Source organism: Protopterus annectens, chromosome 1.part1, assembly GCF_019279795.1.
Source record: "Protopterus annectens isolate FY-2018-M chromosome 1.part1, PAN1.0, whole genome shotgun sequence".
NCBI lineage: Eukaryota > Metazoa > Chordata > Ceratodontiformes > Protopteridae > Protopterus > Protopterus annectens.
In genome coordinates, this window is record NC_056726.1 from 1,355,260,592 (window position 1) to 1,355,287,285 (window position 26,694).

The following is a 26,694-nucleotide window of genomic DNA, read 5'->3' on the forward strand; positions in this document are numbered from 1 at the left end:
ATCAGATTTCTATTTCTTCTGATCAGGAATATTCTCTTCCCCCTTATGAGGATTCTGATGCTGAAGAATCTATACCTTCAGCTTCTCCTCCAGATGACTATTCTTTTGGGGAAACCTTGCCATACCATGAGGGAGCATTTCCACTGGGAGAGCCAAGATTTTTCAGAATCTAAAATGAGGCTCGGGGATTTCCTTTTACTACCTCAACACAGGCCACTAGCCATTCCACCTGTTAGACATTGTAGATGTGTTTTCAGAGTCTAGTCTTACCCCTGACTCCTTACCTCCAGCTCCTGTTAAGCCTGACAGATATTACAGGGTTCCTGACTCTCATAAATTCCTTTTTAAAAACCCTGCTGCAGACCCAGAAACTATTTCACAGGGTCCCAAAGGAGTTAAGGCTTCCGCTGCAAAAAAACCCTACCCCCTCTGACAAAGATTCTAGGGCACTGGATAGACGGGGGAAAAAAGATTTACATATCTGCTACCTTGGCTATAAGGGCTTTAAACTGTCAATTTCATATACTCAAATATCAGCAACATGTCATGGCATTGCTTAAACAGAAAATGTTATTAAACTCTGAATGTGCAGAAAACAAGGAAATACAGGATTTATTGCATGCAGCTGAACAAGTTGGAAAGCATACTTTGCAATGTGGTTTTGATTCTTTGGAGGCCTCCTGCAGGGCTGCAGTTACGGGTTCTGTAATTAGGAGGCATGCTTGGTTAAAGGAACAAAATCTGCCTGATCATGTGAAAGTTAAATTATTAGATGCACCTTTACAGCATGATACTTTGTTTGGCGTTAAGGCAGAAGAGCTGTTAAAGAAAATGCAAACTGTCAAAAGATTTTTTACAAGTACAGCCACCTAGGTTTAGTAGACACTGGCCTACAAAGAATTGGTCCTTTCGTATGTCAGACAAACCTCAAAGGGGCAGATAGACGCCCTAGAGGCAGATCCCTAGCGCAAGGTTCATACAGGTCAAAGCAATGGGGTGCTTCTACCTCCCGAGTTGGAGAAGGCAAATCACAACCATACAGGAAACAGTCCTAATGACTTCCCCCTGCCTGCACCGAGCACTGATCTCCTGGCAGCACCCTTAGGGGGAAAATTAGCACTTTTTTCATGAAATTGGCACATTAATAACCCAGGACAAGTGGGTTCTAAATATCGTGTCACAAGACTACAAGTTCCGTTTCCATATCCTGCCAAAGGCAAACGGCTGGCCAGATCTGCCAAAAAATCAATGGACAGAGGCACAAAAACAAGTCTCATCCCTCATGGACATGAGGGCTATTCAACAAGTACCAGAGCATGAGCAGGGACAAGGATTTTACTCAAGACTGTTCTTGGTACCCAGAAAGGACAAGGCCTGGAGGCCAATACTGGACCTATGTATTCTTAACACATTCCTGGATATACCAAAATTCAAGATGTTGACTTTGCAGCAGCTTCTGCTCATGCTGGGCAAGAGCGCTTGGCTTGTGACTCTAGACCTAAAAGAGGCATACCTGCATGTCCCAATCAGACAGTTATGCAGAAGATACCTCAGATTCAAGGCTGGCTCAATGCATTACCAATTCTCTGCACTGCCCTTTGGCTTATCTACTGCGCCCACGGTCTTTACAAAGTGCCTGGCACCAGTAATTGCATTCTGCAGACAAAGAAGAATACAAATATATCCTTACTTGAACGACTGTCCAATTCAAGCAGAGAACAGGGACATTCTTCTACAGCATCTGGCGTTTGTGAAAAGACTTATAAGATACCTAGGGTACACAGTCAACGAAAAGAAATCAAAACTAGTACCCTCTCAAGAGATAATATTCCTTGGTGCAAGCTTAAATACAACTGCCCAGATGGCTTATCTCACGCCAGACAAACAAAGGCAGCTGACTGCCTATTTCAAGATGTTGGCAACAAAGGCCCAGTTATCTGCAAGAAAAATTCTGCAGGCTTTGGGCTTCATGGCATCCTGCATCCTACTAATTCCATATGGAAGACTGCATATGAGGAAACTTCAATGGTATCTAAAAAAATGTTTGGACTCAACATTGCCACAGGCTGGAAACAATGATTACATTCATTCCCTGCCTACAACAGGAGTTTCGATGGTGGGCAAAGGCTTGTCACCAAAACAAGGGACAGCCATTCACTTTACCCCCTGCCAGGCAGACACTAACAACGGAGGCATCAGATTATGCCTGGGGGGCCCACATGGCAGGAAGATGCATTCAGGGCACATGGTCCTCAACCCAAATGCATCTACATATCAATCAAAAAGAGATGCTAGCTGTTCAGAATGCCCTGACAGCCTTCAAGGACTTACTTCATCTGGGGCAACTACTGATAAAGACAGACAACACCACGGTTATGTGGTATTTAAACAAGCAGGGGGGCACACATTCTTACCCCCTTTGCAGACTAGCCATGACCTTGTGGGACACAGCATCGACTTACCAAGTACATCTGCACGCACAATTCCTGCCAGGAAGGGAAAATACTCTGGCAGACGAACTAAGCAGAAACCTCATGGATCCCCACAAGTGGCAGCTGGATCCACAAGTCTTCAGCATGATAACAAGGAAATGGGGATGCCTGGACATAGATTTATTTGCCTCCCCCCACAACTACCAACTAAAAAGATTCTGCACAAGGACTAATCACAGACAAGCATGGAAAGTGGACGCCCTATCTTTCAGCTGGAAAAACCTATCAATATATGCCTTTTCCCTACTGCCTATACTCCCCAAGGTACTCCTAAAGGTCAGACAGATAAAGCCAAAAATGATGCTGTTTGCCCCAGACTGGCCCCGTCAGTACTGGTTTCCATTCCTAAAGAACTTGTCTCAATGCCCAGCTTGGACCTTACCTCAAATACCTCATCTACTGTCCCAGCAAAACAATCAGATCCTGCACAGCCAACTCAGGACTTGAAACCTGGCAGCATGGCGGATAATGTAGTCATACAAAATACAACTCTCAGTAAAGCTGTGATGGATGTCATTTTGGAGGCCAGAAGGCGTAGTACTAGAAAATCTTATGCTGGAAAATGGAAGAGATTCTGTGCTTGGAACCAGGCACAAGGAACTGATACAGCTGTGCCAAATATTCCTCAGATTTTCAATACTTAACTGCGATGCTGGACAAAGGCCTATCTTTTTCTTCTATTAAAATTCATGCCTATGCCATTTCGGCTCATTACAATACAGAGCCACCAATCTTTTCTCATCCCTTATTAAAGCAGTACCTCAGAGGAGCCAAAAATGTAAGGCCTCCAAGGAGGTCACCAATGCCTGCATGGGACCTCAACTATGTCTTAGAAAAACTCACCCTGCCTCCTTTGAAGCCAGCTGCTACTGCTAATATAAAGTTTTTATCTTGGAAGACAGTTCTGCTCCTAGCAATAACTTTTGCAGGACGAGTTTCAGAGCTACAGGCACTCATGGCTGTGGAACCTTTTATCATTTTTTATCCAGACAGGGTCTCTCTGAGGACAAACCCAACATTTATGCCTAAGGTGGTGTCCAGTGTGGCTCTTCACCAGACTATTCATCTGCCAACTTTTTATTCAAATCTACAGAACAAGGGGGAGAGAATTCTGCATTCTTTGGATGTACACAGACAGCTTAGATTCTACTTGGATAGAACCAAAGTGTTCAGAAAGACTGAGCAATTAATAGTGGCATATGCTGCAGGATCACAAGGAAAGGCCATCTCAAAGCAGACTATTTCAAAGTGGATAGGCCACTGCGTTCGTTTCTGCTACTTACACCATGACAAACCAGTGCCTAAGGGCATTAGGCCACATTCAACCAGAGCTGCAGCCACTTCAGCAGCCTTTTTCAGGGGAGTTCCAACCAAGGATATTTTAGAGGATGCTGCTTGGAGCTCAGTGCACACCTTTACAAAGGAGTATCATCTGCCACTCTACTCTAAATCCAGGGCAGGCTTTGCCTCTGCAGTTCTGCAGGGTCTTATAGCCGCTCCTAACGCGGTTTAGCTCCAGCCTCCCAACCATAGCTTTGGGACTCTACCCAAATGTAATGACTGCAACAGTGAAACACGAAGAACATAGTACAGTTGTGTACACTTACCATAAATGTAGATGTTCGAGTGTATTCACTGTTGCAGTCCAGGTTACCCACCCACCATCCCACTTTCTTCTGATGGAACCTATCTTTCCTTCTCTGATTTATGCAACCTATGTGGTGTATTTCCTTGTAGATGAAGGTAAAGTTTATATTGGTACATATATATATATATATATATATATATATATATATATATATATATATATATATATAAAGGTTGGCTACCCTTTTAGGGGGCACCTGACATCTGGGGCAAGAAAAACTAAAGAAAATGGCGTCGGCCGCATCTTTTATACCCCTGACGATCTGATGTCAGGGAAAGGGCGACAGCAGCCGACGCAGGACCCAGGACTTTGGAATTCAGGCCAACTGAGGGCAACCTGCCAGCAGGATTACCCAAATGTAATGACTGCAACAGTGAATACACTCGAACATCTACATTTATGGTAAGTGTACACAACTGTACTTTCCGCATTTGTCGGCGAAACCCCCGTGTGATAGCTGTGCTAGTTACAGTCAGCGGATGCTGAATGAACGTTGTGACAAACTTATTTTAAAGGGCCTGCTTGCTTCGCCTTTTTTGGAGGCCATTTCTGCAATGGAGGTCTCACCCCCCCCTTCTTCGGATAAGAAATGTCCTCGATCGGACCCCTTTTCACCAGCAGGTGACAGAGGTAAAGGTCACAAGCACAAGGCCCATCCATAAGTCATCTGCTGAACACTGTTCTGCCTCTGTCCCGATGACCACATCGGCTCCAAGCTCAGCTCCAATGAAGGTTACCAAGGTAGCCTCATCGGCATCCACCCCGGCACCGACAATTACGGCACCGCCTATGTCCTTGGTACTAACCAGTATATCCTCTCTTTTATCCGCACTGATTTTGTCCGTTTCGACCCAGTTGTCAATTCCAACAACGACCTCGGAACCATTCATGTTGTCCACTCCTATAGTGATTTCTGCTCTGAGCCCGTTCACGGCTCCGACTATACCGTTACCTGTTACAAAATTGGAATCCGTGCCGTTCTGTGACACACCACGGACCCGATACTCATCCAATGTGGACCCGTTTCCCGGACAAGCCTGCAGCCCCTTTTTGGACTGGCCTGACTCCCCCTCAGGTGCATCAGTGAGATCCACCAGGAGCCTTTCCGAATTGGATGTGGTGCGACTTTTTGATCAGCTGCTGACTGCAAGGGGGAATCTCAAATCTGAGACCCTATCCCACTCCTGGCTTTAGGTCTATTTCTCCAGCAACCCCTACGTACTCTCCTCCCTTGGACAAGGCTTATCTATCCAAGTTTTACTAGAGGAATTCCTTCCTCAGCGCCGACAACAACTCTGTCTGAGGTTCCGAGACCCTTTTGGGTGCCGGTTATGTTGGAACCCACCCTTCCTCAATCTCTTGCTTGGGGGTTGAGCCCCCGGTTCCAGTGGCAGTTCCGATGGTTATGTCAGCCCCAACGTTGGATCAGAGGGCGACTACTGCTCCAAGATTGATTGAGGCTCTGCCCACGGGGGCAGACCGTCTGGAGCAGGGTGTGACCCCGGTTCCGATTTTGTCTTCTTCGGTTCCGGGCTCCCATTCCTCTTTGGGCTGACCCGCTTTCCGGGTGATGGAGAGGGCACTTGCTGCCACCAATCCTCCACAGTTGGTTATTTCCCCAGTTCCATGTGAACTCCGAGAGCGCAAGGCCTGGGAGACACCTTTCCAGGGCATTTCACTTTCCGAGTCTTCTTCGGATGTTCCCACTGAAGAACCACTACGGAAATGGGAATGTAAGAGGAAACACAGACTCCCCTGAGGAGTCACTCAGGTGATACAGACTACGATGATGGGAAAGGGTCCCCACGATCGCCCCCTGATGAGGTCTCCTTCGAGGACATCATGGAAATCTTGAAACAGAGGAGGTGAGTGGAAGTCCTCAACCCCTTCCTCAGAGGAATCCGTATTCCTGCAGGCCTTTTGTTCTCCGCCCTCTACTTCTTGGGTGACTCCCCCCTGCCAATGAGCTGGTTAAACTCATTGTGCAACAGGCTTGGAAGAAGCCCGACTCGGTTGAGGCCATCCCCAGGAGATCAAAGTATTCACCCCTCCAGAGGAATCAACCCCATTGTTCCAGAGGCTTGCCAGTGGACACTATGGTGGTGGCGGCTGCCACGAAAAAGGACCTTGCAGAAGAGAGTCCTGCTGTTCACCCACCCAAGAGTCCCGGGCAGTGGACAGGTTAGGGAAGCGAGTCTTTGTGTCAACTACCTTCGCGGTTAGGTCGCTGAACTTTATGGCCCATTTTAAGAGGTTCCAGAGAGATCTTATCTCCAAACTCTCCTGAACCTTCGCTGGTCAAGTATTGGATGGAGCACGAGATAAGGTTGCTTCCCAACTTGCCACCCTAGAATCCATATCTAATTCATTCATGAGGTTGCTGTCACACGCAACCGAAGGAGCAGCTAGAGCTGCGGGTGCAGGCGTAGTCATGAGACATCACACCTGGATGCGCATCTGTGACCTCGTGGACTCCTTCAAGTCTTCCTTTCTAAATCCCCCTATCGAGCCTTCGGCTGTGTTTGGTGCGAAGGTCAAGGATACACTAGCCAGGTGCGAGCAAGACGGGAAGACCTTGTCTGCCATTGACCTATGCTTTTCCACACCTCAGCGTTCATTCTCTAGGAATCAGAGGAGCGGAAAGATGTGGCACAAGAAGTCTCAAGGTCCTTTCCGAGACACATGTGGTGAGGACTCCTCCAGAGGCAGAGGGGGTTCCAATAATGGAAGACATCCCTTTTGGGGCAGAGGGGGTCCCCGGAACCAGGGCTCCATAGATTCCTTCTCAGGTAGACCATATCAGTACTCCTGAGGCGTGGCCTGATTGCTTTCCTCTGGAAGTAGTCGGGGCACGTTTCTCTCTGCACCAAGATGCCTGGCTATCCATTACAAACTATCAGTGGGTGCAGAGAATCATTACCAGAGGCTACCATATTCTACTAATATCCTCTCCAAGACCTACGAAATCCCTTCCCGATGTTCCACCCAGTCAAAGGGAAAAGGCAGCTTCCAAGATATGAAAGCTACTAAATGAGCCATCCAAAAGGTCCCCTCAGATCAGTGTGGAATAGGATTCTACTCGAGATTCTTTTTGGTGCCAAAGAAAACAGGGGACTGGAGGCCCATTCTGTATCTCAGTCATCTAAACAAATCAGTAGTTCAGACCAAGTTCCGCATGGTCAGGATTCAATCCATCCTCCCCTATCTGCAGGAGGGTGTGTGGATGTTCTCATTAGATGTCCAGGATATGTATTACCATATTAAGATGGACAAGCGCTCCAAGAGCCTCCTTCACTTCTGGCTGGGAGCCAATCACTATCAATTCAGAGCCCTGCCTTTCGGTCTCTCGGCGGCCCCCAGAGTGTTCACAAAATGTCTTGCAGTGGTAACAGCTCATCTGAAACTTCAGGGATTCCAGGTGTTTCCATATCTAGACGATTGGCTCCCCTCTGTCCCCACCAAGCGTCTTCTGGTCAGGGCTCTCCACTACACTTAGGCTCTAGCGGAGTCATTAGGCATCACCATACACTGGCAGAAATCAAACCATCAACCATCACAACAGGAATTCATAGGGGCAGTATTCAACAAGCAGTCAAGCCTAATCTCTCTTCCTCCCCGCTGGCTTCAGAGACTCAAGGCACAAGTTCAGGTGATACTTTGCCAAAGCAAGGTGCCCGCAAGGGAGATTCTTCAAGCCTTAGGATCTATCGCAGCAGCCATCCCCATAGTCCCCTTAGCCAGACTACACATAACATTACTACAATGGCTCCTTCAGGCCCAGTGGATACCCAATCTCCACCCCCTGAGCTCAAAGATTCTCATCACCAACATTTGCAAACAAGATCTCCTCTGGTGGATGCGTACAGATGAAAATCTTTGGTGTCATTCCTTCCAGGCTCCACAGGCCAGAGCCACGGTGACCACGGATGCTTCCCTGATGGGGTGGGGGGCACTTCCAGGGAGAGTCAGTCCAAGGCACGTGGTCCGATGTAGAGGAAAATTTGCATATCAATGTCCTGGAGTTAAGAGCGGTGCTGTTGGCGTTTGCAAGCTTTTCATCCGCTTCTTCCATCCGGAACAATTGCTGTCCAGTCGGACAACATGTCCGTGGTCTGCTACATAAACAGGGAGGGACCAAGTCTTACCCCGTTTGTCACGATGTTTCTGTCGTCTTCTTGGGCTGGCACAGTAGATGCCTGAGACTTTGCATAGGCAGTTGTATCAAAAGGGGTGATGATGTACAGCCTGTGAACAAGCGGGATAGATAAAAAAATGTCAGAGAAGATGGCGGTAATGTGCTAAAAGCTTTAAGTCATCTCTGGGCTCTTTGCAACTAATCACCATCTTCACAGAATTGCCATGATTGCCAAGGAGGTAGACATTTCTGCTCAGTTTTACTCTTCAAGCCTAATACGTTCTGTCACTGCAAAACTTTATAGAAGATAAGCTGAGCAGTACCAGTACAGACTCTCACAAATGGAAACTTCACCTGGGGTCATTCAAGAATTGATACAACTGTGGGGAACACCATAAATAGATATGTTTGCTTCTTTTCAAAATAGTTAAAAGAAATTCTGCTCCAGAATTCCTTGATAACAGGCCTAGAAGACAGATACTTTCTCATTCCAATAGACTAGAATGATGTTCTGTTCTTTTCTAACCTTTCCACTGTTAGCCAGGGCTTTCCTAAAAATTCAGAAGTGCTCTCCAAAGTTATTGGGGAAGACTCCCTTTTGACCCAGGCATCTGTGGTTCTGCTTTTTAAAATGGCCAAGGGCAGTTACCATAGGCTTCTCGCAGAGTGGATTTACTCACATACGACAGGAACCTGAAAGCACAAATTGACTGCCTGGATGATAGGAGTTTTGAAACTTTTTAGGCACCTGTTTTCTGACGATATGCAGCAGGTACTAAAGTAGGCAAAAATACCTTCTACTAGAAAATTGTATATGTATAAGTGGAGCAGGTTTTCTAATTGGTGCGATGGTAGAACCAGGATCCTTTTAAGGTACAGATTCCTCTACCTGTAGAATATTTGTGTGAATTCTGTCCTTTCTTACTTTTCTATTAAGATTCATGTTTGGGGCATTTTTACTTGTCTGCCCTTTGGTTCTCCCATTCTACATGTCTTCATGTCAAGCAGTTTTTGAAAGGAGTTTAACTTATCTGTCCACCTAGAAAGCAGGTACCACTTCTTTGTTATACATGAAAAACTAACATTTCTTCTGTTTGAACCAGTTCCTCAGTCTGATTTGAGGTTCTTAACATGGAAAACTGTTTCTCATGGCTCTGACTTCTACAAGAAGAATATCTGAGTTGTAGGCTCTTAGGGTCAGTCGACCTTATGTGATTTTCCACAAGGGCAGGGGTTTTTGAGAGCAAATCCTTCTTTTAGGCCTAAAAAGGGTCCAGAGTTTACTTTGAGCTCCTCTATTAAATCTGCAGAACCTAAAAATACAGGAGAATGAACCTTATGTACTCTGAATTTCCACAAGGAGCTCATATACTACTTGGGAAGAACAAATTCCTTCAGAAAGTCCTATCGGCTGTTTGTTGCCTATCACAGTTAGTAATAACAGGTAGTGATGGAGTAACTCGTCTTGCTGATTCTTTCTGCTGATTGCACTTTGACAGTTTATTTTCAGGCAGAATCCAGAATCACTCTACATGAGTTTTTGGCTTCTTTTGTGGCTTTTTGAAAAGAGGTGGATGTTATGTAGTCCAATCTCGCCTACATTCTTACCCGTGGGTTCGGAGCCGAATATCGGCTCCGACTCGGCCAACTTTTTTCTAGCTCGAAGTCTTCTATTGGCTGGGCTAAGAAGGTATCCCATGCTGCACTGCTCCATATCCCCAGATCTCGTTTGCCGCTCGTGTAGCTCGGACGTGGTCTCGCTTGGCTGTGGCCAAGTACCCTCTTTCTTCTCTTTTTGAGAGTTCTTGAATCACAAAAGCTATTTTAATAGCTATTGCTGCTTGTTGCTGTGACTGTTGTGGTTTTTCTTTGTAGTGTCTGTTACTTGTTATCCCACTAACTGTGTCAGCGGGCTAGGCCCGCTTTAGTTAGAGGACCTAGTCCGTCCTCTTCTTGTTTTTGGGTGTTCTGCTAAAAAAACATTTAACTTAGAGGTTTTAGTGTTTGCATGTAGTAGAGTTTTTGTTTTTCTGTGTGTGTGAGCCTGTTATTGACCGTATTGTTTTCCCGTGCTTTGTGAAGTGTAGTGACTTGGCTAGTTTAACTGCATTTCCGCTGTTTGCTTGTTGGCGGGTTTTTCTCAGTGGTAGTATAAGTATGTCTAAGGATCAGACGGAGCATAAACTTTCAGGTTTTAAAAAATGCTCCAAGTGCAGATATAAGATGTCCATCACTGATGGACATGCCGTGTGTGTCTATTGCCTGGGAGAAATCCATTTGCATGTAGCTTCTGCCATGCATTCAGCCCTAAGGTGCTACAGGAACGAAAGAATAAGCTAATCTTGAAGGGACTCTTAAAACCCTCGTTCGAGGAAGCTATGGACTCTGCTTCCATTTCCAAGTCAAAAGCTAAGTCTTCTAAAGAAAAAAAGAGATCTCCGGCTCCGTTTGTCTCTTTGGAGCCGCCGGAGAAGATTGCAAAACTTGATTCGACCTCCTCGGCTCCACTGTCCTCAGGGCCGCAGGAAGTGTCGATAGTAATGGAACCAGCGTCGGCTCCAATTATCTTGGAACCTCTTTGGAGCCAGTTGCCAAGCACTAGGCATATAGATCACCTGAGAGGAGATCTCGATCTCCCTCCCTGTCCTCCAAATCCTACAGGACTCTTTTGGATATGGATGTCGATAGGGTGGTGCAGAGGCTCCTGCAGTCGCCGGTTTTGACTAAATTATTCTCGGCTCCGACCCAGTCGGCTCTGGAGCCCGTCCCGATGCTTACTTCGATTGCTCCTCCTCCGAGTGCATCTCTGTCTTCGGAGCCGGAATGCTCCGCTCCATATGATGTTTCTGCGTCGGTCCCAATGGCCCCTACAGCCTTATCGGTGCCCACGTCGGCTCCGACTCTGTTGGCCCGGTCCACAGGGTTCGGGACTTGGGTTTCTTCAGTCAGACCCGAGGGGGACACCTTTCGGTTCCAAGTTTCCCGCTTGGTGCCTCGCCTCGGGGGACCCCAACTCCTGTCATGGTCTCAGAGGCTGGCCGGTCCTCGGACTCGGGGGGGGGGGGGCAGCCTTTGAAGCCATGCGGAACATGCTGGCCAGATCTTCAGCCACATCATGCGGATCAGTCATTCCATCCCCTTCCACTCCAGCGAGAGCCTCTGATCTCTCCCTATCTGTAGATGGCAGAGCCCCCAGGCCTAGGGATACCCCCACGAGTGGTCCCCAACTTTCGGAGGGCCCTTCAGAGTCTGTGCCTGAGAAGCCCCCTGGAAAGAAGACGTGCAACAGGAAGCACATAGACTCCCAGGATGAGTCTTTCACCTCGGATACCGACCTCGAGGAGTCAGAGGGTTGCCCCAAGTTATCCTCTGACGATGTTTCTTTCTCCGACATCCTGGAGATATTGAGACAAAGAGGTGACTGGCTGTCCAAAGCCCCCTCCGAGGAGGAGTCGGTCTTCCTTAAGGCCTTTGGTGCCTCCTGGGTGTCTCCACCCTTCGACGAGCTCCTGGATTTAATTTGTCGAAGGGTGTGGGAGAACCCTGATTCTGTGGAACCCGTACCCAGGAGACCCAATAAATTTTTTTCTGCTCCCCCAGGTAAAGAGTTTCTAACCAAAGGAGTCCCTGTGGATTCCATGGTGGTGGCGGCGGCCACTCAGAAGGAAGTAGCCGAGACTTCTTCCTCCGTCCATCCTCCTAACAAGGAGTCTAGGACCATGGACCGGTACGGGAAGCATACTCTCTCATCAGCAACCTTTACCTTACGGTCGCTGAACTACCTGTCTCATTTCACTCTGCTCCAGAGAGATCACCTCAAGGAGTTAGGAGATACTCTAGCGGGTAACATTCCGGAGGCGGTGGCCCAGACGGTTAACGCCCAGGTGTCTACCCTCAACTCCATTATTAACTCATCCATGCGACTCATTTCCTATGCAGCCGAGGGAGCGAGTAGGGCAGCAAGCTCAGGAGTCGCCCTTAGGAGGCAAGCCTGGATGCGCCTTTGTCATTTCGCGGAGGCCTTCACCGACGCCCCCTTTGATGGTTCCTCTTTGTTCGGAACCAAGGTGAAAGACACCCTCACCAGGTGCGAGCAAGAGGGAAAGACTGTCTGTTGTAGGGGTCCATTTTTCCCTACTCTCTAGGCCTTACCCCAAGGCCCAGAGAGGTGGGAAGATTTGGTTCAAGAAATCACAGAAGTTTTTTCCTGGTGCACAAGGTGAGCCCCCCTCCAGAGGCAGAGGAGGGGGGGTTATTCAGGGAGATGCCGCCCTAGAGGCAGAGGAGGCCCCCGCAATTCGGGAGACCGCGATTCCTTTCGCAGCTCTCCCTACCATCGTCACTGATGGGGTTGCCCGACTGTGCGTTTCTGGAGCCAGTCGGGGGCCGAATATCGTTATACCCGGAAGCCTGGGACAGCATCACCCAGGACCGATGGGTATTACAAATAATTTCCGGAGGTTATGTCATCCCATTTTCGTCAGACTCCCCTCCAATCAGGAGAATCCCGGACGTTCCACCCAGTCAAAAGGATCACACAGCTTCAGAGCTTTCAAAGCTGCTGGAAAAAGGAGTCACCCAGTATGTCCCCTCAGACCAGGTCGGACTAGGGACTTACTCTTTTTGGTGCCGAAAAGAACAGGGGACCTGAGACGCATTCTAGATCTCAGCCAACTGAACAACTATGTACAAAAGTCCAAGTTCCGAATGGTCACTCTTCAGTCGATTTTCCCATTGCTGGGAAAAGAAGTATGGATGTGCTCCATCGGCCTCAAGGATGCTTACTACCATATCAAAATGGACAGGGCATCCAGGAGCCAGTCATTTTCAGTTTCTTGCCCTGCCCTTTGGTCTCACCACAGCCCCCAGGGTGTTCACCAAGTGTTTGGCGGTGGTGACAGCTCACTTGAGACGTCAAGGATTCCAGGTGTTTCCGTATCTGGACGACTGGCTCCTCACCGCCCCCACCAGGCATCTACTAATCCAAACCAGGGACGCTACCATCACTCTCTATCACCAGTTAGGCATAACACTGAACTGGGAAAAATCTGCCTTGTCACCCTCGCAGCGTGTCATCTTTATAGGTGCAGAGATAGACACCGTTCAGATGCGAGCCTTTCTTCCACAAGAAAGAATTACAACCTTACAAAATCAGGTGCAGGTTCTCTTACCCCTCAGGAAGGTACAAGCAAAATGGGTTCTTCAACTTCTGGGCACTATGGCAGCAACAATTCTGTTAGTCCCTGTAGCGAGATTGCAGATGAAGCTCCTTCAGTGGCTACTCTTTGCCCAGTGGTCTCTCCAAAAACTCCCTTTCCCATCAGATTTTACTCAAGGACAGATGCAAACAGGATCTCAGATGGTGGCTTTGCACCAACAATCTGGATAAGGGGAAACCCTTTGTTCCTTCACCCCTAGTCGCCATGGTGACCACGGATGCCTCCCAGATGGGGTGGGGGGGCATTATCTTGGCAGGACAGTCCAAGACACATGGCAAGATCACGAGATACACCTGCACATCAACGTCCTAGAGATGAGAGCGGTGTTACTGGTGTTGCGGGCACTTCAGAGCTTTCTGCCTCTCGGGACTATTGCAGTTCACTCGGACAACATGTCCGTTGTGTGGTATCTGAACAAGCAGGGAGGAACCGGATCTTACCCCTTGTGCAGAGAGGCCATGCAAGTGTGGCAGTGGGCAGTGTCTTCCCAATGGTTCTTGGTGGCAATGCACATTACGGGGCAGTCCAACGTGATAGCAGACAGACTAAGCAGAGCTTTTCTGATGCCTTACGAGTGGTCCCTGAATCGTCTGGTTGCAGAACGAATCTTCAACAGGTGGGGTCAACTTTGCTGTGACCTTTTTGCCAGCCCCCTCAGTGCCAAGTGCAGCAGCTACTTCACGCTGATCCCCCCACAGGGGGAGTCACCCAGGGACGCTGTAGTTCAGGATTGGCCCTCTGGTCTGCTCTATGCTTTCCCTCTGTTTCCCTTGATATCAAAGGTGATTCAGAAAGCGCAATCCTTGGGAAGCAGAATCATTCTGATTGCCCCACACTGGCCTCGTCAAGTCTGGTTCCCCTTTCTCTGTCCATACATGGTGGACACACCTTGGGTTCTGGACCCAGTACCAGATCTTCTGACGCACATGGGACAATTCCACCCCTCTCTGCGGACCCTCAGGTTGACAGCCTGGCTACTCCACTTCCGTCGATAGTTAGGCTGCATAATTTCTCACCTGAGGTGGTTCACATTTTATTGTCCTCTCATAAGCTTTCCACTAGGAAGATTTATTCCAGCAAATGGAAGAGATTTTCTATTTGGGCTCAGGCCCAGGGAATTGACCCTTACACAGCTCCAATTGCTTCCGTTTTGGATTTCTTGTCTATGCTTTTCCAGCAGGGCTCAGCGGCTGCTACCATTAAAGTTCAACTAGCAGCGATTTCTAATTTTCATGTTGCCTAATGAGCCTAGTCTGATGGCCCACAGACTTTGTAAGGCTTTCCTGAAGGGCACTCTGTTGCTCCATCCTCCTGTCTCATAACCTATTATGCCCTGGGATCTAAATTTTGTTCTGCAAGCCATTACCTCACCTCCATTTGAGCCTGCTGCTACCTGTGACTTGAAATTCTTGACCTGGAAAATGGCCTTCTTAATAGCCATTACCTCAGCCAGACGCTTTTCAGAAATTCAGGCTCTTTCTATCAAACCTCCATACTTAATCTTTCATAAAGACAGGGTTTCCCTTAGACCAAATCCCTCTTTTCTTCCTAAAGTGGCATCCGTATCTAATCTAAATCAGTCTATTGAGTTACCAGTGTTTTTTCCCCACTTCTCTAACAAGGTAGAATTTAAATTTCATCAGCTAGTTGTACACAGACAGTTACGTTTCTATCTGCACAGGACCAAAGACATCCGAAAATCTGATCAGCTGTTTGTTTCCTTTTCGGAAAGCAGACTGGGGTCTCCTGTCTCCAAGATCACACTATCCAGATGGATATCAAATTTTATCTCTTTCATTTATTCTTTAGGGGGGAAAGACCTACAGTTTCCAGTCAAGGCTCACTCTACTAGGGCTGTATCTGCATCTACAGCCTACCATTCCAGATTGTCGATGGATGCTATTTGTGCTGCAGCTACCTGGGCATCTCCTCACACCTTTGTTACTCTTTACAAACTGGATGTGGTATCTAGGGGCAGGTCTTCCTTTGGTTCCACAGTACTCGGGAGTATCTTCCTTTGAGCCTCCCGGGATGTAGGTGCTGGGGACGCTGTCCCATGGGTAAGAATGTAGGCGAGATTGGACTACATAACATCAAGAAGTTATGTACTCACCATAAAGTTCGATGTATGTAGTCCATCTCGCCTCACATTCTTACTTACCCTCCCACCTTTCCCCCGTCCTGGAGGATCTGGAGGTTAGGTTTGGTTTTAGAGCTCCCTTCACTTTAGTTTATTCCTCTTGTAGAATGTGGTTATGCATGAATGCAGTGTTCGCAGCAAACTAGATCTGGGGATATGGAGCAGTGCAGCATGGGATACCTTCTTAGCCCAGCCAATAGAAGACTTCAAGCTAGAAAAAAGTTTGCCGAGTCGGAGCCGATATTCGGCTCCGAACCCACAGGTAAGAATGTGAGGCGAGATGGACTACATACATCAAACTTTATGGTGAGTACATAACTTCTTGATTCTGTAAGTACCTTGGGGTACCAGATTGGTCCACTGTACATACTTTCCCTAACCATTACATACTGTGCTCCTTTTTCAGGTCCAGATCAGGATTTGCTTGGACTATTCTCCAGGGGCTCTTGGTTGCTTAAATTCCTTCCTCCACCCTATATAATCCTAAGCACTGGAAATTTACCCATACTATGTTTAGGCTCCTACAATACTGATCTAATGTTGAAAGTACTATTTATTTATTTGACATTTGTTAACTGGGTTGGTCCAACTGAGCCGGAGGCCCATTTTCACTGGAGGCCTGAGGAGAAAAGCTCCAGAAATTTTACAGACACAAGAACAAATTTTATCATAGCTGTTAATCACAACACAATTCAAAAAGCAGTAGTAATGTGGTTACAGATAATTAAAATGTACAGAAACAAAATGTGAGCAAGATAAAAATACAAAGCATAGAGTGTTAGTTGTAAAATAGAGTAAATGTTACATTAGGAACAGAATATTACCACTCTGTTGCTCAACTGCAAATATTAATTCTGCCCAAAATCTGAACCTCCAGAACAAGTGACGACACACACAAGGTATAAAAAATAATGGATGAGCAACACTGAAGTATATTAAAAAAAAATGCTTGGAGATGGTGGACACTGTGCAGATACAAACCTGATCAAAGTAAGGGAGAATGTACAAGCATCTGTCAGTCTCATCCGTCACTTGAGCAGCCAATAGCTGTAAGGGCAAGCACTTTGGGCTACAGATTACAATGTATGCCTTGATGTAGTTACCTTATTAGGACCAAAATTTGCAGGGTGCAGAGCAGCTATGTGATAATGTATATTATATTAAAGAGAAAACAAGAACTGAATATATAATTAAGTAAACATTACAGGAATGCCTGAGTATAACAGCATAGTAACATACAAGAAAAAAAAAGACTCTACCCGGAGAATAAAGGTCCAGAAAGGGTAGCAACACATAAGAGGCATACAAAATAACCTGTTGCTCAGCAAGGTGTCAGCAAGAAGAACTAAGGTACAGAAAACTATGTTTTCCTGTATTGGGCAATGTACAGATGCAAATCATTCCGAAGTAAGGCAAAACGTAGAAACTTCTGCTAGTTTTGTTTCTCACTTGGCCTGCATTTGACTGTCTTGTGCAGTCAGAGTGCGTAATAGCTGATTATGTATGCCTGGTTGGTAGTTACCTGACTAGGATTAAAGTTTGCAGGGCACAGAACAAGTGTAGATAGTAAGATGATCTCCAGAGTTACCGGATTAAGATCAAACATGAGTATAATAGCTGAGGTACGTAGATCCCATGAAATGTTTCACACAGTAAAAGCTTTAAATTCATACTGAGAGACTGGGTAAGAAAAGTACATTTCAAATACTCAAATATGGAATACGTATATGTTAGATAATACAGTCTTACCCGATACACAGCGTAAAACTACAACATGATTGTTGAATGTATTTAGGAAAATTAATATGTTAACTGTTTTAAAATGCAAAAATAACAAATGTGTAAATAATGGAAAGGTGCTGAGAAGGATTTTAGCAGATTACTAGGCTATCGACCCAGAGGTCATTTTAAGCTTAGCCATTTCAACCCAATGTAATACCATATTAGGTACTAGTCAATACCCAAGAGTGCATTTAATGATGACTGCCCATGGCTAGGAGGGTTGTGAGCGCTATCCCTAATAAGAATTTGCAGTGCCCCATCTACTCATCCAGGTTCCTCTTGAACAGTGTCATAGAGGTGCTATGTTTAACATGAATTGGTAGCCTGTTCCAAAGATGGGGCAGTAGCTGTGAGATGAATCTGTCCATTCCGCATGTACTATTTAAGCCACAGGCCATATTTAAGTCCCTGGAATGGATATCCCTAGACCCATTTAATTTATGGATATGCAGCATGTTCGGTAGGTTTGGTTTTTGGGTTGCTCTGTAGGTCAGGCATAAGTCTCCCCTAAGAAGTCTATACGATACGGCGTATAGTGACAGGGATTATTTCTTTCTTTTTTTTTAATAACTGACATAGAATCTTTTACATTGACCTACCAAAACAAATAGGACCTTGGTTTAACATCTCATCCAAAGGACAACATACACAGGTGTGCAGCACCCCCTTTATGCTGCACTGTAGGGTCAGTATTGAAAAATTAATTCAATACTTGTTATGGGAACAGAACCCACAGACTTCTGTTCTTGTGGTACCAAATGAATGAACTGTGATGGCAAATGTTGCTCAGTATTTCGCAAACATTTGCCAAAATGTTACGGATACTGGAAGAGAAGTCCCAGTAGTTACCATCAAACAATTCAAAGTAATAAAAACATGCACAGTAAAAGATGCTAAGCCACATGTCATAGGGGTAATACAAACTTAATTAAGAAACCAGGCAGCTTTTGACTTGTGTTTTTCCTTAATGCATTTGCCAGATAGCTTAATGTTGTTGTTGTTTGTCTTTCAGCTTTTCCCGATTAGGGGTCGCCACAGCGGAACTCCGGTCCGCTAATGATTGGCAGTTGGTTTTTATGGTGTCAAGTTGCCAGCCTGATGCCCAGCCTTCAACGAAGGCACGCCCATTCAACACATGTCTTTTGAACGCCCACTCAACCGCGGGGAGGTCATGCAGACTCCACACAGAAGACACTCCCAACCCAAGCCGAGAATCGAATGGGAGAACCGCTCGCTGTGAGGCAACAACACTACCGCTTCACCACCATGGAAGTATTTGCCAGATAGCTTAATAAAAACCATAATCCATGCAATGTTGAGTTTAGCCAGTGAGTGCTAAAATAGTATACCAGAAAGGTCATTCCAGAGTTTGGCCCGTGGATTGTGAATGTCTTACTGCAGAATGCAGCTTTTGAGCAGGAATAGTACAGGTCTGTGAGGAAGTGTGTGAGTGAAATGTTTTTGGCTTAGTATTGAGGGAAAAAAAATGGAATAAGTGAGGAGCCATTGTGTATAGATTTGTAGGTCTTTAATTGGTGTGTACGTAAAAACTTTCTACCTTTTACTCATTCAGGAATGGAGTTTATCTTAAGTGGTACTAAAGTTATGAGGAGAACATTAGTTGCCAGATCTTTTTATTAAAGTTTGCAGGCAGATGCTCAGATTCTGTTAACTTGCAGAAGGCGATTGTATACATTGTGGACCTAGGACACAATTTCTAGTAATATCAGTCCTCTCGGATGAGAATAGATGGTGTAATAGAATCTCACTTTTATCTGGAATAACTTTTTTTGGAGTGGGGTGAGGGAGATATCAAGGTGAGTGTACAAAATGAAGGCAAATCCAGCCACAGACACTGAGATCTGAATGTTATGGCATTAATAATCAAATGGGAGTTTGTTTGGAATGGAATAATGATCTTATTCTCACCTGGATTCCCATTCCCAGTAGTGTGTGGCCTTTTATTTTGGCATGACTTACAGATTACAGCTATTGAAGCAAAAATTTGTCAGACCTGAAAAAGTTGCTTAGAAAAAAGTAATGCTTAATCTTAGAATAAAAATAGTTAAGGGAAAGAAGGGACAAGTGATAGATTTTTGTTGAACTACTAATTGCAGAGTACCTTAATTTGTATTTGTTTGTTTATGGATGTCAAATAAAGAATGTTTTCTCTTGTTGCAGGGTATGGCATTCACATTGCTGGAGCGACAGATACTTGGACTTCAGGGACTTCTTCCACCTAAAATAGAGACGCAAGACATTCAAGCTATGCGTTTCCATAGAAATTTGGAAAAAATGACTGATCCCTTGGAAAAGTGAGACTTACATTATTTGCTGATTTTAATGTCAGATTAAATGTGTAGTCTTGGTCAAGATGGTTACAAAGCATCTCTTAGAGTTTCAGGTTGTGATTATCTGGTGAGAGCAGAGTGCTGCAAACAAGACATTTAACCATTTCTAGTGAGAGAAATTACTGCTGTGTTTCTGACAGGCTATGTAGAGTTTTGCCTTAGGTTGTTAGTTTCAGCCTTCTCCAGTTTCCCCTGAACAAGCTTAGCAAGAATGTTTTCAGATAGTCTAGAACTCCTAAGAAAGCACAGTATTATCCTATCTCTAGGTCACTTTCATACCAGAAAGTTGTTTTCTTGTTGATTTGATGTGATATCTCCATAGAGAAATTCTTATATGACCCAGTAACTTGCTTGTAGTCTTGGCTTGCAGCTTGACAATACTGCTTGAGTTCTGAAATCGTGTAATTTGTATTTGAGAGTAGGTTGAGCATATATGTTGCTTGGATTGCTCAGCATTGCACTGACCATTTTCTTGAGCTCAGAAGCATAGTGATGCCTGGCATTAGAGACTTGCTCCTACAGGTGTCTGCACTGTATTTTCTTTTTTTTCTCTCGTATTTGTTTAAACATCTTTATCAGTTAAGACATAGACACACACACACACACAGACACGCACACACACTAATTGAAAGGAAAACAAACCGTACTAATATTTTTCAGTTTACACACGCACATTACGTGTGTTTTCTTTCTAACAATTTTTTCAGTTCAACATTACATAAGTTGTTCAATTTATGCCTCACTCTTCCACCTGAACATTATTTTGTATGTGTTGTTCCCATAAATTCCATTTATGTCTATGTAATTTGCTCCTTCCCTTTTCTGAAGATCCCTCTTCCACTTTTTTGTGGGTTCATAGGTTTATACCGGGGTCTTTACAAGCCCCATCATGCAACCCAGCCCACTTTTGTCCCTGAGTTCTTTGGACAACTATATAGTGAGGCATGTTAGTAATGAGGTAGCTAAGGGTTATTGGGGGGTATGCTAGTTGGAACTGTCAATCTCTGTACATGTGGACCAGCCCAAGGATGAATTTGCAATTTCCAGTGTATTGGTGAAGGTCTCATTTGAATAGGGTCAGGGACGAACTCTGGTTCACGTAGATGGGGAGCTTATTCCATAGTGCAGGGATCTTTTGAGAGGCATGCTGGTCTCTTCGGCATGTTATATTTATGTCACAGATAAAGTTCAAGTCCTTGGATCTAATGTTTCTACTGCTGCTTGTTTTGCGGATGTGTAAGAGATCCATTAAAGGTGGATATGAGGTGCCTTATGTGCCAGATATATACTGCCTCTCCCTAACCTATAGAAGACTGAGTACAGAGGTGGGGCCTTAAGTCAATCTGTGTAGGGCAGGGTATTCATATCATGGATTTTCGTAGTGCAGAAACCTTGAGGGCATTCCAGGTTTTGCAAGTGGTTGTTCAGGTACATGCCAAGTAAAGCATTGCACTCTGTGATAAGTCTGATAAGGGCTGGTTAGTGTGGTACTGTAACTTCTTGGACCTGAATGCCATACTCTTGTGTATGAGTTGGGCATCATAGAAAGATTTTCTTAATATCTTGACTAAGTTTTGGTTGAAGGCGAGGTGTCTGTCTACATATGTTCCTAGATCCCTACCTGTTGGGTCAACTGTTAGGGATGTTTTATTGATGGAATAATTAGCTTGGGTGGATGATTTCTCCAAGGGCTTTATTTGCATTTCTTCACACTGAGTTTTAATCCTTAGCTGTGCCACCAGTCATTTTTTTTGTGTCACGCGTTCTTGTGGGATGTTGGTGTCATGGGGGGAATCTATGATAGCTCCCAATTTACATTAGTCTGTGAACTTGGTAAACTAGAGGTGTTTAACATTAAACTTGACTTAGGAGAAGTAGATGCCAATCAGCAAGAGACCCAACATAGAAATTTGGGGTACTCCAGTGGTGACCAGTCTCCTGGTGGAGGTGGTCTCACCGATCCTGACTTGGATTCTGTCTCTGAGCCAGGCAGCAATCCAGTGAGTTATGTAGGAATTTAGCTCATTTCTCAGAGGTTGTCAACAGTACCTGAGTGGGGTGTTGTATCGAATGCCTTGGCCAAGTCAGGGTAGGTGGTCTCCACCATTTTCTCCTCATTCATAGTAATGATGGCCCTCTTGAAGATGTCTGCCTGGTTAAGTAGGCTAGACCTTCCCTTAACAAAGCCAAGCTGAGATGGGTCCAGTGTCTGTAGGTTGCCAGTGCTCTGTTGATCATTTCTTTGAAGGATGAGGCATACAGAGAAAACTGTTAGTGTGGGTATTTAATTTCTAATATGCTTTCATAACATGATGGATTCCTGAATGATTTTTTTGTATGAATCTCTGAGTAGTCTGTACTGTTTAATATTAGTAATTGCTTACAAGGATGAAATGTAAAAAGATTTGTTCTCTTCAGTAAGTTCTATTATGGAATTCGGAACTCATGCTTAATGTAGAAAGTCATAAACAAGTAAGTAGTCAGGAGATCATAGGCAAAATTAATGCTGTAGTGTTCATTTTTAATTGGTCAGTGTTTCTGTGATTTTTACAGTAATGTTGCTTTAAATGAAAGTAAGTATAAAAAAATCTATTATTCTGTAGTTTGAGGAGATAGGACCGTCCTACCTTTACATGTTTCTCTTGGCAGTAAAGGATGTTATTATTCTCTGCTGAACTGTGTCATATGAAAGTTATTGGATATCTCCACAGTTTGTTGCTGTCTACTTGGATTTCTGAGCTGTCTGTGTGCTAGTGCATTGGAAATTGCCCCTGGGCCCAAAAAACAACAGGTTTTCTGTTAGGCAAGTTTCTGGTGTATCAGTACATGATTTTAGAAATCTCAGTAGAGTCTGAAGTCACTACAGGTAAACTTTACTAAAACTTTCTTCATTAGTTATGATTTTATATGAGTGGGTACATTTTATGCATCTGGGAAGTTGGATGAATTTGTAATCACTCATACTGACAGCATAACATTCAGTTGTGTGCTGGTGGGGGTCTAATCAATATATACAAGGATAGAGTATCCTTGTCAAAAGAGCAGAATGACTTCCTCAGGCGTGAGTGCGATTTCAAATCAAATATAAGAAGGAACTGAGAGAGAATTCTTGTATTGGGAATGTGAGTGATCCTAATTATAGTCATGTATCTATCCATTTGGTATGAGTGGGTTTTTATAATGGGCATCAGTACAAGTGGTTTAAAAGATTCAGAGTTTGGGACTCCAGGCAGATATATGCATAATAAATGGTCTGAGCTCAGTAAAATTGTAGCACTTTACAGTTTCTAGAAGAGAGTATTTTGATGAGAAAATTTAAAAAAAAATTTGAAAACTAAAACAAAAGGGTGGTAAGATACTGACCTCTTGTTGATCATCTTTTAGGGAATGGCAATAATCTAAAAATAAGGAAAATGAATCTTTAGAAGTTTAAAATATAAAGTTTAAAGATTCTGGAAGGGGATCTCTACCCTCCTTAACCCCAGCAAACCACACACCCCAACCCCAGACCCAAATAGCCCAGACTTAGATCTAGCTACACAGTTCAACTCCTTTTTCATTGACTCTATTAGCAAACTCACATCCTCCTTCACATGCCCCTCCTCATTATCTAATTCACCCCCACCCTCTCCCACAAACAACCCTCCCCTCATTACCTCTATCTCCTCATTCTCATCTTCTCACTGTCTATCTTCCACCTCATCCACTACTCAAACCCCCTCTTCGCCCATATCTTCCTCAAATACTCTCTCTCCCCACTCCTTTCTATTCTCATTTAAACCTATACCCACTTCCACTATAAAAAAACTTTTTCAGAAACTGAAGCCATGTACCAATGCTCCGGACAACATCCCCTCTTACTTCCTAAGTATAGCCGCAGAAGCAATTGCCTATCCCATTAGCATTCTAATCAACCGCTCCATACAAGAATGCACAGTGCCCCTATTGTGGAAGCAAGCCTTTATCATCCCCCTCCATAAAGGAGGCAACAATTGCAACGTCAATAACTTCCGCCCTATTGCTATCCTGTCCCCCATATCTAAACTTCTGGAAAAGTGTATCCAGCTTCAACTCCTTCCACATCTCTTAGATAACAACCTTTTAACCCCTACACAACACGGATTCAGGCCAAATCATAGTACCATGACAGCCCTCCTGTCCTTTCTTGAGACTGTTAATAGAGCACGCGATTGCAGCCACATTGTCTCTACCTTACTACTTGACCTCTCCAAGGCCTTCGACACTATCTCACACAGCCTGCTCTTATCCAAACTGTCACAACTTAACCTCTCTCCCTCCTCCATAAATTGGTTCTCCAGTTATTTATCTAACAGATACCAAGCTGTAATATGGAAGAAGGCCACTTCCTCTTTCCTTAGTACCCCCACTGGAGTTCCCCAAGGATCTATTCTTGGTCCCTCCTCTTTAATATATTTATAAACGATTTCCACAAATCTATTCCATTTGCAAATATCATCCAATATGCAGATGATTCTACCATTATCTGCTCTGCCACCTCTTCCTCTCTGCTCCAAAAACTCACTCAGGAAGCTTTCTCAATTACTGAACATTGGATGAAAATAAATCACTTAGCTCTCAATGCCTCCAAAACAAAACTAATGGTATTTACCCCCTCCAAATCCACTTCCTTCGACATAAACTCTTTCTCAATTACCAGCCAAAATAACTCACCCTTGGAACTGGTATCTGAAGCTAAGCTACTAGGTGTTCAAATTGACAACCGGCTTAATTTCAACTCCCATCTACAACTTAATATCAAAAAAGCTCATCAAAAACTTGGTATGCTCTACCGTCAGAATCAGTATCTTACTAGCTCCTCCAAAATCACTCTTGCTTCCTCCTTTCTCATCCCCTCTCTTCTCTATGGGGCTCCATTACTGACTAATCTTCAGATCTCTCTAAAAACCAGCTTTCCTCCTGCTATAACAAAATTGCCAAATTCGCTAATAGCCACAGATCCTCCACCCACCACTGTTCCTCTCTCCAAAAACTAAATTGGCTCGAACTATCTAATCATCTCATCTATATACAGCTGACTTTAGCTCATAAGCTCATTCTCAACCCCTCTCTTTGTCCCTCCCTGTCTTCTGCCTTTAAAATGCACCTACCAAATAGAGTCTTAAGGTCCAACAATCAAAACCTACTGGAAGTTCATAAACCATCTTATCCCCCAGGTAAACACTTACTATCCTTTAACCTTTCCCGTCTCTGGAACTCACTCCCACCATCCATTCGTACCACCTCTAACCACTACATGTTCAAAAAATATCTTCACACATATCTAAGGTCCCAATGGGATTGCTCTTGCTCCCACCCCTCATAAATATATGACATCCTTACCTCCTTTTATGCTTATGATACCGAACTTTACCTAACAAAGCTTGTGTTCCTTCAGAATAACCACTCTATAATGTACTGTTATGTTCCTTCTGCATAACTGCTCTGTTATGTAATTCACGTTACTTCTCAGCTCATTTACTTCACATTAATCCTCATTGATTGTATTGTTTTGAATGCTTTTGAATTTTGAGCTTAAATGTTTTTATCTACTACTTTTGTATAAATATTTAGCAATCTTGTGTATGTACCTAATTTTGTCTGTGCTGGAGCTTTTCTCCCCAGGACTTTTTATCTACTACTTTTGTATAAATATTTAGCAATCTTGTGTATGTACCTAATTTTGTCTGTGCTGGAGCTTTTCTCCCCAGGACTCCATTGAAAACGGGCCTCTTTTTGGCCCAATGGACTATCCTGGTAAACCAACTGCAAATAAATAAATAAATAAATAAACTCAGCTACATTAAAATCATATCTGCCTGAGGCTAACAGAACAGTAAATTAATTACAAAAATGTGCAAATGAGAAATCCTACTCCTGGGGTATGTATCCGTCAAAACAGAAAAGTTGTCAGTGACACAGCCAGAATAATCAGATGATGACTGGCTCCCATTACCTTCAGCACCCATAGGTTCATAGGACAATGCTAGACTATTGGCTTGGAGGCCCTTATAAGTCTAGTCAAGAATTTTGCCCATGTTCCCACAATGTCAGCACCTGTTTCCCCTGTCCAGCAGGGACAGATGTGGGATTCCAGGGGTGTATTTTCTGTTTCCCATCCAGTCGTCCAGGTTCCTGTTAGAGGGCTAGCGAAGCACTCTGCTTGACATGGAGAAGGGAGTCTATTCCACAGATGGGGGAGTCTTTGAGACAGAAATCTATCCCGCCAACAAGTTCTATTAATGTCACAGACCAGGTTGAGGCCTTGCATGTGGGTTGCGTGAGTTGTGTCTGACTTATGGATATGCAATAACTCCATCGAGGCTGGTTCTGAGATGGCCTTGATGTTCTTCACATTTCACTGTTGCAGTCATCACATTTGGGTTATCTGCTTGCAGTAGCCCTCAGTCGGCCTGATTATCAAAGTCTTGGGTCCTGCATCGGTTACTGTCTCATCTTCCGTGACGTCAGGTAGTCAGGGGTATAAAGCATCCAGCCGACGCCATTACATCAGTCTTTCCTGTCGTGCGGTGCCCAAAGCAGAAGCAGTTTGCAAGTGCCGGTCGGCCGACTCCTGAAATTTTAGTTTTCGAGTTTCAGAACCAAAGTCTTCAACTAAAGCTAAGTACTCTGTTGGGTAAACTTTTTCTTGCTCTACACTGATGTCAGTAAAAGTCAGTAATTGTATTTCTTGTGGAAAGCAAATACCTCATAAAGATTTTCATTCGTACTGTATTCCTTGCCTAGGCCCTGACCACACCGTACCTTGCTGTCGGTTTTCTGCCTTATTTAAACCACTTACTATTCGTCGTCTGTACATTTTCTCTTCTAAATATTTTGGTACTCTGTTCAGTTATCCAGATTTGTCTTCGGTAAGCCACCCGGCTACTGACATTCCAAAAAAATACA

General features: G+C 44.6%; 1 protein-coding gene across 8 annotated transcripts in view; it reads left to right on the forward strand.

Moving 5' to 3' along the window:
* Window positions 1–26,694, forward strand: part of ME2 (malic enzyme 2) — a 1,978,505-nt gene that overhangs the window by 734,516 nt on the left and 1,217,295 nt on the right. For all 8 annotated transcript variants that reach the window (XM_044082071.1, XM_044082092.1, XM_044082073.1 and 5 more), the window contains one exon: window positions 19,598–19,731. In XM_044082071.1, the coding sequence (XP_043938006.1) occupies window positions 19,598–19,731 (134 nt within the window). The remainder of the gene's footprint in view (window positions 1–19,597; window positions 19,732–26,694) is intronic.